The following is a 14,768-nucleotide window of genomic DNA, read 5'->3' as shown; positions in this document are numbered from 1 at the left end:
TCCTGGGAGTCAGAGCCAGGAGGAACCTAAGCTCCAGCTGCTCCCTGTTCCCCAGCTGATGCCTGGGACCCACTTGGCCCAGCTGCGTCATTGCCCTACCCTGGGGCCACCCAAAGAGCTTCCAGCCTCCCATCACACAGGCTTTGCAGAGGCTGTGCCCACAGGAGGTATCACGATCTCTTGGAAGTCCTCCAAACAGAGGCAGCAGGTGGCCTCAGCTTTGAAGCTGTCCCTCAGGTCCTTGCAAGCCACCTCCATGCCTCAGCACCCATACTGCTGCAGTCATGTTTCACTTCCCAGTGCCCAAATTCTTCATGAGATGGGCATGCAGGAGCCATGGGGCCACCCCAGCTTCCCCCAACCCTCAGCAATCAATAGCAAACATTCCCAGAAAACCAGTTCCACGTTATTGCACCTCCTTTTAAAGCAAGCATGACAAACAAGCTGACGCTCTTGAGCCAAATTCTTTGGGGTTTATTTTAAACATCGCAGCATTAAAATCAAGAGCAGACACAGTGGAGATACTGGGGAAGGAAATGTGTTTGGAAGACACTGCATCCAATAGAAGTGGTCTCCAAACCCCATCATCCATCTCCATCCATGTGGGGTGTAACCATCCCAAAAAATCCTCATCCCTTATCCTACTGAGACCCTACCATCCCCAAACCCATCCTCCTTCCTCCCAGCAGGGTCCCATCTCCCAAAATTATATTGTCCTCCATTTCAGTGGAGATCCACCGCCACAAACCCTATCCACCTTCATCCCAGTGGGGTCCCAACATCTCCAAAACCCCATCATCCTCCATTGCACTGGGCTCTTACCATCCCCAAACCTCACAACCCTCCATCCCACTGCTGTACTACCATCCCTTAACCCAATTGTCCTCCATCCCACTGGGCTCCCACCATCCCCAAAGCCATCCCAGGGCCGGGGACTGACTGACCACCACTTTCCCCAAGCACTACGAGAAGCTGTGCCATGACCAACAGCTGCATGCCTGGTCCTCCTCCGTTCACACAAATCATCTTCAGAGGCATGTTTGGGAGGAACAGTAAAAGTTATTCTCAGAGTTGAAGGCACAAGCAGCAGCGAAACTCAAGTTCTAGGATGGATGGGACGTGGAGGAGCTGCGATGTCGTGGGGATGGAGACCCAAAGGCCCCCAAGAAAGGGCTGGGCCAAACCAACTCACTCACTGTGCAGCTCCTTCCGGAGGTGCGTCCGCAGGTGCTTCATGAGGGAAGAGCTGGACATGAAGCACTTGGTGCATTTGGTGCATTTGTAGGGTTTCTCCCCAGTGTGGATCCTCTGGTGGATGATGAGGGTGGAGCTGGCCCGAAAGCTTTTCTCGCAGTACGAGCATTGGTAGGGCTTCTCACCCGTGTGGATGCGCTGGTGCCTGCGGAGGGTCGTGGTCTCCCGAAAGGCTTTCCCGCAGTCGGAGCAGACGTGGGGCCTGGGCCCCACGTGGCTTTTCTGGTGGAGGAGGAGGGCTGAGGGTACAGTGAAGCCCATTCCACAGTCAGGGCACTGGTAGGGTTTCCCTACCAAGTGCTTTTTCCGGTGTCGGTTGAACGCCGAGCTTTCAAAGAAGGCTTCCCCACAGTCGGAGCAGGGATAAGGGGGCTGTCCCTGGTGGGTCCTGAGATGGGCTACGTAGGCTGAGTTCTTTGCAAAGATTTCCCTGCACTGGGGACATTTATAGGTCCCCTCCTCCAGGTGGCTCTTGCGATGCTTGCTGAGCGACTTGTTGGCCATGAAGCGCTTCCCACACTCGGGGCACTCGTAGGGCCTCTCACCCGTGTGTATGCGCCGGTGAATGATGAGGGTTGAGTTGGAAGTGAGTTTTTTCCCGCAGTCTGGACAGACAAAGATCCCATCCTCTGTGTGGCTCTTGCGGTGCTTGCTGAGCGACTTGTTGGCCATGAAGCTCTTCCCACACTCAGGGCACTTGTAGGGCCTCTCGCCGGTGTGTATCCTGCGGTGGATGAGAAGAGCGGAGTTGGAAGTGAGGTTTTTCCCGCAGTCGGAGCACTGGTACACGTTGCTGTCATGGTGGAGCTTGCAATGCTTCTGGAGAGACCTGCTGGACACAAAGCGCTTCTCGCACTTGGGACACTTGTAGGGTTTCTCCTGGCAGGGGTTTTTCAGGTGGTCTTTGAGGCTGGAGCTGCACACAAAACTTCTCCCACACTTGCAGCACGTGAAGGGTTTCTCCCCCACATGGACCCTCTGGTGCCGGTTGAGGGATGAGCCACGGCTGTAGCTCTTCCCGCACTTCCTGCATGCGTGCTTGTGCTGCCCTAGCTCTATCCTCGATGGGCTCTTGTGTGGATGCTTCCTCCCATTGTGGCTGGAGGAAGCAGGTCTCCGTCCCGAGTGGCTCTTGTGGTGCTCGTAACCCAGGGAGATGCCATCTTTGGGATTCCTCATGGCCTCACCACGCAGCTCCACCCACTCTCCCTCTTCCTCCTGTGAACTGTCCTCCGTTTCACTTGTCAACCCATCACCTGCCAGGACAGAGGGAGAGAAAACAGAAGAACCATGGAAAAGTGTCTGGGAGAAGTGGGAACAAAGACGGAAGAACGAAGGACAGGACCCCACACACTTTTTCCCTGGAGGAGAACCATAAAAAGGAGGGAATTCACCACCAGCCTCAACGTTCAGGGGAGGGGGCTTGCAGGAAGGATGGAGAGGAGCATCACCAAGAAGTGCTGTCATGCCTCATCCTACCCAGCCAAGCTGATCCAGAAGCAGCAGCCCACCTCTCTCAGGAGAGTTATTAGGTATTTCTGGATGCCAATGCTCAAAAGGTTCTTACAGCCTTGCACGCCTGCACCCCCTTCTCCCAACTCCACCCGTTTCCAGTATGGGACTGGAGTCCTGCTTGCTGGTGGCCTGGAGTGATGCCTGGCATGGGGACGTGTCCCAGTGGGTGTCCCCAGCTCAGGGGGGAAAACAAGCCCCTTACCTGAGTAGGATGAGTTGGAGCTGGAGGAACTTGCCGCATCTCGGCAGCTTTTCCACCGCTTCCTCTTCCTCGCCCACAGCCTCAGGAGGGGTCTCACTGGTTCCTCATCCTCAGAGGTCTCGATGTCAGGGATCCAAGCCTCTTCCCCTTGCTCCAGATGAACGAGCAGCCCAGGGCTGTACGCTGGGAAGACTGCTCAGTTAGACAGCAGTGGACTACTGGGTAGAGCACAGCCACGCATGAAGCCTCGTCACAGGGAACGTGGCTGTGATCTTATACCTGAGCCCTCTGCAAAGCAAAAAGAAAATCCACGTGCCCTGGGCCCTCTGAGGAGGGAAGAGCTGGGTCTTCCCAGAGCAGTATCTACACCCAGACACTCATCTCTCAAGAGATCTCCAGGTGATTCAGAAGGCAGATGCACGTCCCAGGGCATAGGAAGCTTGAACCAGAGGAATCAGCCCCAAGATCACTCCTCAAGAAGACAGAAAAGCCCAACAGCAGGGAGAGTGGATGAGAAATGCAGAAACTGCCCGTCTGAACAGATTCAGGGAGTATGGAGCAGGAGGAAAAGGAAGGCTGGAGAAACAGAGAAAGGAGAACAGGTTGTGACCCAGGCCTGGCAGATGGCCTGGATGCATCTCACCCAAGTGAGCTTCATTTACTTGGAGAAAAATCTGCCACACTCACAAGGTAAGGGGCTGCCTCTTGTTAAAGCAGGGACTTCAACCAGTTGAACGTCTCCTCCAAGAGCAGAACGTTGCAGAAGTGCTACGGGCACACAAAGCAAGAAAGGATGCTCAAGGACAGAGCTGGAGTGGGCAGCACTACACAAAGGCCAGCGAGCTGCATGTCTGAAAGGCTGACTTTTGTCCTCTTATCCACTAATGGGCACCAGTGTCCTCCAAGCCTGAATCATTGCCTTTCGTTATTTCTTAGCTGGAGCAGCTCAGCTTGCCAGAGAAGGGATGGTCTTCACGTCAATACCATCTAAAAAACCAGCAGGAACCTAAGCTAAAAGGTTTAGGATGCTAAAGGTTGGGATGCTACCCAGTCCCACAGTGAAATTGCATTAGAAAAGAACAACAAAGACAATAAAATATCTGGGAAACCTGCAGGATGATGAGATTTAAGTTTATCTGGGTCATCTGATGACAAAGCAACTCTGTTTCCTTTTTGGTGTTGTTTTGCCCTTAAGATCGGAAGTTCCTAATAAGCACAATAACTTGGGCCCTTCTTTAGAGCCTCAAAATATTGCCTGGATGCAACCCTGCTCCCAAACACCGACTGGATAGCAACCAAGGAACAGCCCAAATCAAGGCTGTACCTGTCATTATTCACCTAGGGATCAACATCCACACGTCACCTTGTGACGAGCAGAACCCCAAACCTTTCCTTGCCCATCCCAGTGCCCTAAATGCTCAACTTGAGTCATCTTGCCATCTTGCTTACTCTTCTCCTGGACCTGCAACTCACGTCTCCTGGCCGGAGGAGCCCATGGACTTCATCACCCAGCAGTCAGGAGAGGGCACTGTGAGCCCAAAGGAGCCTCCCAGACCCATCTAGCAAAACCCAAAATTTCCCCTTTTAACCCAATTCAACACCAGCAGTTTTGCTCAAGCTGCAAACCATATTTGGTTTGGGGTGTTTGAACCAACCACAAGGGTTTTGGCATTTAAGCCAAGTTCTCAGCTAAGTTTCTGGCTGTGGATTAAGTAGAAATCCCTAATTACTAAAGAAATACCTAATTAGCATTATGCACAGACAGATCCCCTTGCAGTTTTCACCCTTGCTGTCCATATCCATCATTCTGCCTTCTTGTCCTGCTGATATTTCTCTTGGGAATTCGCAAGGGAAAGGTGGAAAAGCAAAGAAACAAACAATCTCGAGCGTGCCAAAAGCAGAATCCGAGTAGATCCTGTGCAGTGCAGGAGCAAATGAGTAAAGCAGGAAAAAGGTTTTGAAAAAGCGTAATTCGTTTGGAAAGGAGTCTTTTTATGGTGCGGGGTCCCCCTGGTGGCAGGTCTTTTGCGCGCCCTTAGCAAGCTCCCCGCATGGTCCTGAGGCTGAAAGGGAGAATTGTCCCTGGTGCGTGGCACAAGAATCTTAAAAGGTCCTATTGTGAATTGGTCAGAATTTGTCAAATTTTTTGCTGTCACTTCAGAGGAGGAGCAGAAGGGCTTGTGCCCAGGGTAGTGTGGCCGAGCGGTCTAAGGCGCTGGATTAAGGCTCCAGTCTCTTCGGGGGCGTGGGTTCGAATCCCACCACTGCCAGCTTCCTTTTCTGGGAGCAGGGGGGACCCCAGCCCGGATGGAGCACTGCAGGGTGACACAGCAGGAGCCCTGCAGGAGGAGGGAGCAGCACATCTGGGGTTCTGCTGGACCCAGTGCAGAAGCTGCAGCCCGTTCCCAGGGGAAGGATCCCACTCCTGCCTCTGCCCCACGCTGCTCCCCCTTTGACTGCACATCCTTGTGCCTCTAAATAGTTGTAGGAAGCCGGCTGAGAGCTGAAGCCAGGGGGGTGAAGCCCTCCAGGGCATTGCAGTGGGTGATTTTCAGCCCAGGCAGCATCTCCCACCTTCCTCAAGCCCCCTGCCCATCCCTGCAGCCCAGCACCCAGATTAATTAATTTCTCAACCATGCTGGCTTAATTAAAAGTACTTAATTACCAAAGCAAGCATCACGCACAGAGTCACCCAGGGAAGCTCCACAAATGGTATATGGACAAGTACTGTGGAAACTCAATCAGATTTAGGGTTGATTCCACCGTCCCTTTTCCACAGACATCACTTTGGCAAGGTCCCTTTGCATTTTTCTCCCTTGCTTTCCATACCCATCATTCTGCCTTCTTGTCCTGCTGACATTTCTCGTGGGAATTTGCATGGGAGGATAGGAAAAGCAAAGAGACAGGGATTCTCTCAAGCATCCCAAAAGCAGAAACCCACCACAGAAGTGCTCGCCAAGACATGCAACTTACAAAGCAAGAAAAAAAATGAGTTGAAAAAGCAGCATTTCTTTCAAAAGGAGCCTTGCTGCTTGAAACCAGGAATGGAAGGGCTACATGGAAATGAACTTAGGGAATATTCAGAGACCGGTGTGTCCTCCTGAACACCGAGCTGCCCGTCACGGCTGGGGGACTGCGATGCTCCAAGGGAATTTGGGGGATGGGGGCAGAGCGGTTCCCTACCTGGCTCGAGTGCAGGCACCTGATTTCTCTGCAGGGGGGTTGCGAGAGACCATTGCTTATCCGTGGCGATCACTACTACCTCTTCGAATGCCTCGGGCACCTGGAGGGAAAAGCCAAAGTAAATGAAGTTATAGAAAAGAAAATATATATGAGGGTAAAGGTAAAGTGAAGATAAAATATACAAGTTAAAAGTGAAGATGGCAACGTGAAAATAAGAATGTAACTTAAGCGTAAAAGTAAATGAAAACAGATGTAAATGAAAATGAAGGTGAATAAACATAAAGAAGAAATGAAAACAAACACAAATGAAAATGAAAATGTACAAATAAAGAGGATAAATTGAAACATAAATGAAAATTATAAACAATATATGTATAAAGAAATGAAAATAAATATAAATGAAAACAAACACAAGTGGAAACAAACATAAACGAAAACCAACACAAATGAAAATTTAAAATAAAATTTATAAAGAATAAACAAAAACAAGCACAAATGAAATCAAGCACAAACAAAAACAAGCACAAACAAAGTCAAACACCAAAAAAAAATATAAATATTTTTAAAAAATCAATAAAAATGGCTTTAACAGCCCCTCCTGAAGCTGGTACCCCCCAGTGAGCCCCTTACATCCCTTACCTGGGCAGACTCCATCGCTGCTACCCGGTTTCAGGGCAGCAGTGCCAGGTGCAGTCCGGGGGCCATGGCTCTGCGCACCCTACAAAAATTAAACTATTAGTGGTAATAGCACGTTAACCCCCACACACCTCCACCCCCAAAAAAAAAAAAAAAAAAAAACCACTTTTTTTTGGTATTTTTAGAGATATTTGGTTAAACCCAGCCCGGAGGTTTGAGGGAGTTATTTTGGGGATGCGAGGACTCACCCCACAACGCACCCCCCACGCCCCCTTCCTCCGAGCTTTAATTTTAGGGGCTCCGCGTTACCTGCGCATCCCCCTGCTACCTGCGCGCCCTCCGCCGCCGCTGCCTCCCCCGTGGAGGAGGAGTCGGGGGGGGGGAGGTAGTGTTAGCCCACCCCCCTTCCCCTCTCCATATTGGGGGTGGGGAAGGGCCGGAGCCAGCCCTGAGCACGATTTTGGGGAGAAAAAGTTAGTTTTGTTGGTTTTTTTTTGGGTTGGTTTTCTTTTTTTTTATTTTTTATTTTTTATTATTTTTTGCAACTCTGCCTGGCGAAGCTGGGAGGGAGAAATTTGGAGGTGAGAAAAGCTCTGCCTGAGCCCCCCAAAACCAGCCCTGCCCAAGGAGGAAATAAGGAAAAATGGGGAATATTTGGTTAAAACCCCAAAATGGGTGTCAGCCAGCAGTTGCAAACACTCGCTGCTGGCTTCCTTGGGAGATTTATTGCAGCTATTTTAAAGCACATCCCGGTGTCCCAATACTGATTTAATTCCCACACCTCTACCCCTACACCCAAATTAAAGGAAAAAAAAAAAAGTACAGCACAAACTTTCCATGATTCACTTAACCTCAACAAAATTTTAGAAAATTCTAAATTTCTACAAAAGTTTCTAAGGCAACTTTTTCCCTTTTCCCCGTCCAATATTAAAGATAGGGATTTCCCTAATCGATGTGGGATCTGAAATAAAACAGGCCTGGGGTGGAAAATTCAACCCAGCACTGAACTTTGCTCCCAAAGGCCTTGCCTCGCTTTGAGCCCACAGCATCCTCAAACTCCAAAATTTTCCTTTCCCAATGAAACTAACTTGCAAGAAAACAAATCCTAGAGAAAAAAAAAAAAATGCACATTTCTGTTCTGCCTCATTTTTTTCCAAAATAAAAGACTGTCCAGATTCAGATTTCCCAGGTAGAGAAACCTTCCTGAAACGTGGAGAGAGAGGTTTTTAAATTGCATTGTGCACTTAAAGTGAGGCTTTTTTAGTTAGTTTTTTTTTTTTCCTGCTTGATTTCATTAGCACCTTCAGCAGGCACTGACCCCTTTCTTTTACAGCAGAAAAAAAAAAAAAAAAAGGAAAAGAAAAAGAAAAAAGGAAAAGAAAATCCCCGACAAATGTTTGTCTTTAGGAGTGCAGTTATTTCTTTATCACCCTGATGAATGGGAGCTGCCTGGGCTCTGCATTTCCCACTGCACTACCACCCCCACCCCCGCCAGCTCAATTTCCTCCTCGACCCAAGGCAGCAAGCTACAATCTGGAAAAAAAAAAAAAAAAAGAGGGGGACTATTTTCCAAAAAGGCCCATTTTCAGAATAAGGCCCATTTTCAAAAAAATAAAAATAATAAAAAAAAGAGGGGGGCAATTTAAAAAAAAAAAAAGGCACATTTTCAAAAAAGGCTCATTTTCTCAAAGGATCTATTTTCCAAAATAGGCCCATTTTCAAAAAAAAAAAAAAAAGCCCATTTTCAAGTGGGCCCAAGAGCTTCCATCACTTCCATCAGGAGAAAATTGTTCCTAAATCCCAGAGTTGCCCAAGTTGCCCAATTCCCAATTTTTTGGTGTCTCCAGGGTTTCTCTTCCTTAGTGGGTTTTACCATGATTATTTACCAGGCCAGAGAGGGGCAACCACCCACCCACTCAATTAAATATCCTTAAGATTTCAATCCTTTAACTTTACAGCGCTCAGTAAATCTGATATAGGAGCAAAGCACCCCAAAAGCCTCTCAAAAACACTGAAAAATGCTTATATGGTTTATGCCCTCGAGGTGTGATATATAGTTCTTGGGTAGAGGTCTAACCAGACCTCAGCCACTTCAAACTGCGTAAAATTATTGCATTCACAGAAATTTTTAATGTTATTTAATGTCAATGTTATTTAATATTAATGTTAGTTTGTGTTATTTAAAGTTAATGTTATTTAATGTTAGATAATATTAATGTTAGTTATGTTAATGTTAGTAAATGTTAATGTTAGTATTATTTGATGTTAATGTTATTTAATGTTGATGTAAACGTCATATACTGTTATTTAATGAACAACACTGTCTTTTCCATAAGAACTCTTATGTTCTTATCATCAATAAACTTTTTGCATAAGAAACTAGCTTTTCCACTCATCTACCCAAATGCTAAATTCCAAATTTGCAGCATCACCTGCCTTTCAAAATCTCTTCCTTTATTCACCAAAGAGCCCTTTCTGCCTGCTGCCCCGAATAAGCTGGTGGCTCATGTTTTGGGTATAAATTTTTTCTCTCCTGAGCTGTTTTTTTTAGCTTTTTCTGGCTGCAAATATTAATTGGGTGCTTCTGCCCCTAATCATCATCTCCCCATATTTCCACGGAGAACGCAAGAGCCCATCTTGGAGATGTTCACCCATGGGGAAGCAGGGCTGGCCAAGGCATCCATCTAAAGCAATAAATATGCCAAAACCCATGGGGAATATGAGTGAAAGAAGAAATTTAGGAAGAAATTTCAGCTCCCCATGCCAACTGCCTGGGGAAAAAAATAAAAAAAAAATCCACCTTATCACCCCTGCTATCCAGGACCACCCCACAGGTGCCAAGTACCCTTTCTTCCAGAGATTGCCAATCTGATACATACCTAATGCAGCCCCATGCTGCTAGTCAGCTTGGAAAGCCTTCCCCAGGCTATTTCTGGTCCCGGGGAACACTTTTTTTGGGGGGGGGCCTGCTATTCCAGCTGGGGGAATAAAAGCCTGCAAAGCACAGGATGGCTGGAAGGATCATTTCCTATTTTCCATGTGCAAACAAATGTTTTTTTTTTAGGGGGAAAATTCACAAGAGCCTTCCAGCCTGCATGCTGCTTGATCTCTCTTTTTTTTTCCTCAGTTTTCTGCTATTTTATGTGCTCACGTGGGCCAAGAAATAGTGTTGTTTTATTTATTCTTTCCTCTTCCCTCGTATCTAAACTTCCTTGCAGCTCAGCAGATAGCATACAAAGAAATTTGAGCTGCTTCAAGGACTTCTACCCCCAAAAAGATGCCATCGCCCCATCCAGTGGCCTGGTTTGGGTGCACAGAGGGGCTGTGTCTTAAAAACAGGCTCCCCAGTTGCAACGGAAGAAACCAAATCTCTCAGAAAGCATCTCCCAAAAGGCAAAACCACCCTTCCTTCTGCAGTAACCACCAGGACCATCTCACAGGACCTACAACAACCTGCACAGCCAAGGAGACTCCATTTTTGCACTGCTCTAAGCCCATCACCCATTTGGGAACGGAGGAGATTCCCATGTTGACAAGCCTTTAGCTCTGGTCTGGTCACCATCATGAGTGGCCATGGCCTGAAGGTGAACCCCAAAAATACCTCCATAGTGGTGGTCTCAGCACCTGGCTGGCGACCCAGGCTGCACCCACCTCCTGCCGTTCCTCCGCTGTTTCTGGTCTCGAGGAATCTTTCTCGTGCCCAAAGAAACTCAGCTTGCACTGCCCAAAAGGAGTAAAAAAAAAAAAGCAGGAACTCCTCCTGGAGGGACATCACGTTTAATGGCTGCAATGCCAGCTTCAGACGTGAGCAACCCAAAACACCTCGCACACTTTCTTGTGCTAAGAGCTTTCGATACTTCTTTGGCCCCTTTTTCTATCCCCATGCCTGCTCAGGCCCCGCAGCTTTCACAGACTTCCTCACAACTCTTCCTTATCGCCTCCTTCTGTGCTGAAAAAGTCATAAATTTCGGTTTGCCTTCCCAGTAGCACGCAGGGCTCAATTGTTCGACCACCTGCCTCGCACTGCCTCCTTATCACAACATCCCCAAGGCCCCTCAAAGCACAAAGACATCCTCTGCTTTGCTAAAATAGTAAAACCTGGGCATTTTATCATATAAAGTTGCTGAGCCTGTGTAACCCTGTAACCTCTAAGCCTATATAACATCATCGGGGAATGTGGTTCTTGGATATCCAGACCAGCTCAAGGAGAATCCATCGGATGGTCATCAGATGGTCATCGATTTTGTTTCGCTAAAATATGAACCAGTCACCCTGGACTCAGTTTTGTGCACTGGATGGATTCGGAAACTTCAGTCGGAAGAGATGCTTCATGGTTTTAACAGGGTTTTCCAAGGGGGTGTGATGTGTAGGGGCTGCTCCAGAGTGGGATATGGGGCTGGTACCCACTGATGGTCCCTTGGGGCATCTCCTGCCCAAGAAAATGCATCTGAGATGCACACTTAGGGGTGGGAAGACTACATGCAAACCCCCTTCCCATGAGATTAGGCCTGAAGGGCACATTTGTGCTCCTAAAATTAGCATTAGGATCCATTTCCTGTATGTGAACCCAAAGGACACATTCTTTAAAATCCCCAGTCCCTCCAGAATAGGGTCAATACAACCAGACTGTATATTGGGAATAAACCCTAGGGGCTGCTGTAAAGTTTGAATACAACCCTGGGATTTATTATTATACTTATTATTGTCGTCGTTGTTGTTATGGGGAGGGGAGGGGGGGGGGGTCTCTTTGCAAGTTGTACTAAGCCAAAAAAAAAAAAAAAAAGGATGCCAAGGACTATGCACAAGGCTGCATCTCAAGAGCAAAGCCAGAGATTGGGATCAGAACGGTTTCTCCTCCCGGCCTGGCCCTGCAGGGGATAAATCTGCCATGGGTGGGTGCTGGGGGGGGGCTGGGGCTTTGTGTAGGGCCCCCCGGAGGGATGTTTCTGCCCATTGTGTCAGCCCCGGCCATCCCGGCCCCATTAACTTCCCGATGGCCCATCCAGGCAGCTGCCCAGGGGCTTAACCCTTTCCTCCCAAACTCATCCAGGACATTTGCCATCATTGCAAATTCCTGAGCATGCACCCCCCACCACCACCCCCCTCCAAAAATAGCTTTCTTCCCCCAAAATGTTCCAGAGGCAGCACCTTCTCCCACACAAACCCCAGTCCCCAAAATCCCTTTTCTTCCCAAATTAAGTTTTTTGCCAGCCATGAACATTTTGTTTTTCCAGCTTTCTCAAGACTCTTCAAGGTGCTTATCCTCGTGCCAAGGAGTTAAAACTATGTCATCACTGGAACCTCATCTATCCTCCCTCAAGTATAGGTTCATCCGCCCAGACAGCTTTATTTGGGCTTCTCCCCACTGCTTCCAGCTCCTTTTCTCACCCCACACCAGTATCGTCCCTTTGGTGCACCCTTTGGTGCAGAAGATGGAGCCAGGAGTGAAAATCAGCCGTTTTCCTATGATATGATGACAAAACACAGAACCATTCGGCCAAAGAAAAAAGGGAAGGGAAGGGAAGGGAAGGGAAGGGAAGGGAAGGGAAGGGAAGGGAAGGGAAGGGAAGGGAAGGGAAGGGAAGGGAAGGGAAGGGAAGGGAAGGGAAGGGAAGGGAAGGGAAGGGAAGGGAAGGGAAGGGAAGGGAAGGGAAGGGAAGGGAAGGGAAGGGAAGGGAAGGGAAGGGAAGGGAAGGGAAGGGAAGGGAAGGGAAGGGAAGGGAAGGGAAGGGAAGGGAAGGGAAGGGAAGGGAAGGGAAGGGAAGGGAAGGGAAGGGAAAGGAAAGGAAAAGAAAGAAAAGAAAAGAAAGGAAAGGAAAAGAAAAGAAAAGAAAAGAAAAGAAAAGAAAAGAAAAGAAAAGAAAAGAAAAGAAAAGAAAAGAAAAGAAAAGAAAAGAAAAGAAAAGAAAAGAAAAGAAAAGAAAAGAAAAGAAAAGAAAAGAAAAGAAAAGAAAAGAAAAGAAAAGAAAAGAAAAGAAAAGAAAAGAAAAGAAAAGAAAAGAAAAGAAAAGAAAAGAAAAGAAAAGAAAAGAAAAGAAAAGAAAAGAAAAGAAAAGAAAAGAAAAGAAAAGAAAAGAAAAGAAAAGAAAAGAAAAGAAAAGAAAAGAAAAGAAAAGAAAAGAAAAGAAAAGAAAAAAAGAAAAAAGAATTTCCTCCTTTATTTTCTCGTTTTCTCTGTTGTTAGCCATTTTTGGATGCTTTCTGGGCATGTCCCAGTGGCAAGGGGACACTTTGGATCTGGGGAGATGGGAGCAGCAAAGGATGCTCTTGGGGTTTTCATCCCTAAGACACAACATGACCTTACCCCATGGCTCTGCAAGTGCATATTCTTGTATGCCATTGAATCTCCCCACCTCCTTTTGACTCTATTAATCCCAAACCCGCCTATAATTGAATTTTTGTTTCCCTCCCCCCCCCCCCCCCCCCCCACCATTTCTTTAGAGAATCCAGCGGGCAAGATCCTCCCCTAGTGGCTCTTTTAATGCTACCTGTTGCTCAGCTAGCACTTGGTTTCTTTGCTCACTTATTTTGAGGCTTTTGCTACCCCTTTAACTACAGGACTGGGCTTTCTTTGTTCTGCAAACACCTCCCAGGGCTTTTGTTGAGGATTTTCGCCGCAAATGAAGGCCCCTTTTGCACACAGCTTTTGGCCTTGAGGCATATTCAGCTTCTGTACCAGCTCCTATTTTATTCTGCACATGCACTCCGAATTCCTTGGTGCATTTACATCCCATGAGATACGGGGTACCTGAGCTTCTGGGGGGGGCCAACACCTGCACTCCAAGGGGCATTTAGAGCTCAGAAGGATGTGAACCTAAGGAGCCTTGCCTGGCTGTGAAGCTGGCACTAACTGCAAAGCTGGTGGTGCTTTGAGGGGGGAGTTAATAGGGTCCAGTATGGAGCAGCAGCTCCTGAAGGACTGGGGAGCCAAGAACAATAACCCAGCCATAGCCCCATCCCATTCCCAATAAAAGAGTTAGGAGGCAGAGGAATTTAAGGGGAAAGAGGAATGATAGGCAATCAGCTCAAAGAGAATGACTGTTTGCGTTAAAAAATGCCATTAGCTATACTAACCATATTACCAGGGTTGAGGAACATGGGGGGACCAGTCAGTTTCCTTATAAAATCATGGGGAAATGGACGAAACCAGGGCTTGGGGAGAAAAAAATGCAGGTCTGGAGCCTTCCAGCTGAGGGCTCTCCTCCTCTTTTGGAGAAACCTGTTATTTTCTTGGCTGCTGAGCAGGAGAGGAGCACTCAGGGATGGGCTGCTTGCTTTGGGCCCTGGCAGCTGTCCCCCATCATGAACAGCAGGACGGGTCAGGTCCTGCTTTTTCTTTGCCTTTTTTCATGACTTTCCAAGTTCAGTGTTGAACTTGGGTGCTCCGGGGGCACTAAGCCCCCTTCCCAGTTGCAGTTTTGAATGGGATTCATGCAGAAATCAAAATCCCTGCCTCTTGTCTGCACAAGCAATGAAGGGCACCTACCTTGGGTCCAGATTAGGCTGCTCCCACCCCTGCTGCAAGCATCCAGGCTCCTCAAATGGTGTAGAGCAGAGGATGCCAAGTGTCTTGAGGCTGGACCCAGATGCAGGATGGCCTTGGTGCACCTCCTGCCACCGAGATGCTGTCTGGGTGGCTTCCAGACAGGCCCTAGCCTGCTTCACAGGAGAGCTCAGCCTTGCCCACAGCTCCTCCTGATGTTCAGACCAGCTTGTGGCATGCCCTGGGGCTCTGGATCCTCATCCGAAGCCAGCTGCACTGCTGGATCCTTCCTTGCTCATCTGCCTTGGGGTGGGGGCCCTGCCCTGGCTGCCCACATGGAGATCTCTCTTCCTGTCCAAAACCCGAGACCCCCAAAACTGAGTGTTTTCTGAAGCTACAGTGTATAAACTCAAAGTGATGGATCATGGCTTGACCTCTGTCTTCTCCATTTGCTAACCCAGGGTGCACCACTGGCAGCTCCTTCTGGATGCTTTC

At 48.2% G+C, this 14,768-nt stretch overlaps 1 protein-coding gene across 9 annotated transcripts; it reads right to left on the bottom strand.

The window, feature by feature from the left end:
- Window positions 1-378: 378 nt before the first annotated feature.
- Window positions 379-14,699, bottom strand: LOC310888211 (uncharacterized protein). Of its 9 annotated transcripts, none has more exons than XM_083814746.1 (6): window positions 14,277-14,699; window positions 6,794-6,872; window positions 6,155-6,254; window positions 3,659-3,739; window positions 2,972-3,154; window positions 379-2,510 (listed from the first exon to the last, which is right to left on the bottom strand). In XM_083814746.1, exons 2-6 carry the CDS (start codon window positions 6,806-6,808, stop codon window positions 1,189-1,191), a joined length of 1,701 nt encoding a protein of 566 aa, XP_083670872.1. In that variant the 5' UTR covers window positions 6,809-6,872; window positions 14,277-14,699; the 3' UTR covers window positions 379-1,188. The 9 variants fall into 9 exon arrangements, with proteins under 9 accessions (XP_083670872.1, XP_083670871.1, XP_083670868.1 ...); XM_083814745.1 differs by lacking the exon at window positions 14,277-14,699 and adding an exon at window positions 10,442-10,466; XM_083814742.1 differs by lacking the exon at window positions 14,277-14,699 and adding an exon at window positions 7,100-7,229.
- Window positions 14,700-14,768: the final 69 nt, after the last annotated feature.

Source organism: Anser anser, assembly GCF_964211835.1.
Source record: "Anser anser genome assembly, chromosome: 31".
NCBI lineage: Eukaryota > Metazoa > Chordata > Aves > Anseriformes > Anatidae > Anser > Anser anser.
Note: the sequence above shows the minus strand (reverse complement) of the source record. Positions and strands in the feature narration are given on the sequence as shown.

What these genes read in the sequence shown, in the direction of transcription:
- LOC310888211 (XM_083814746.1), bottom strand. An exon ending in GGTGCCTGCACTCGAGCCAG is followed by an intron (nt 3,740 to 6,154) that starts GTAGGGAACCGC and finishes GTGTGCCCGTAG; the next exon opens with CACTTCTGCAACGTTCTGCT. An exon ending in AAGAGGCAGCCCCTTACCTT is followed by an intron (nt 3,155 to 3,658) that starts GTGAGTGTGGCA and finishes CAGTCTTCCCAG; the next exon opens with CGTACAGCCCTGGGCTGCTC.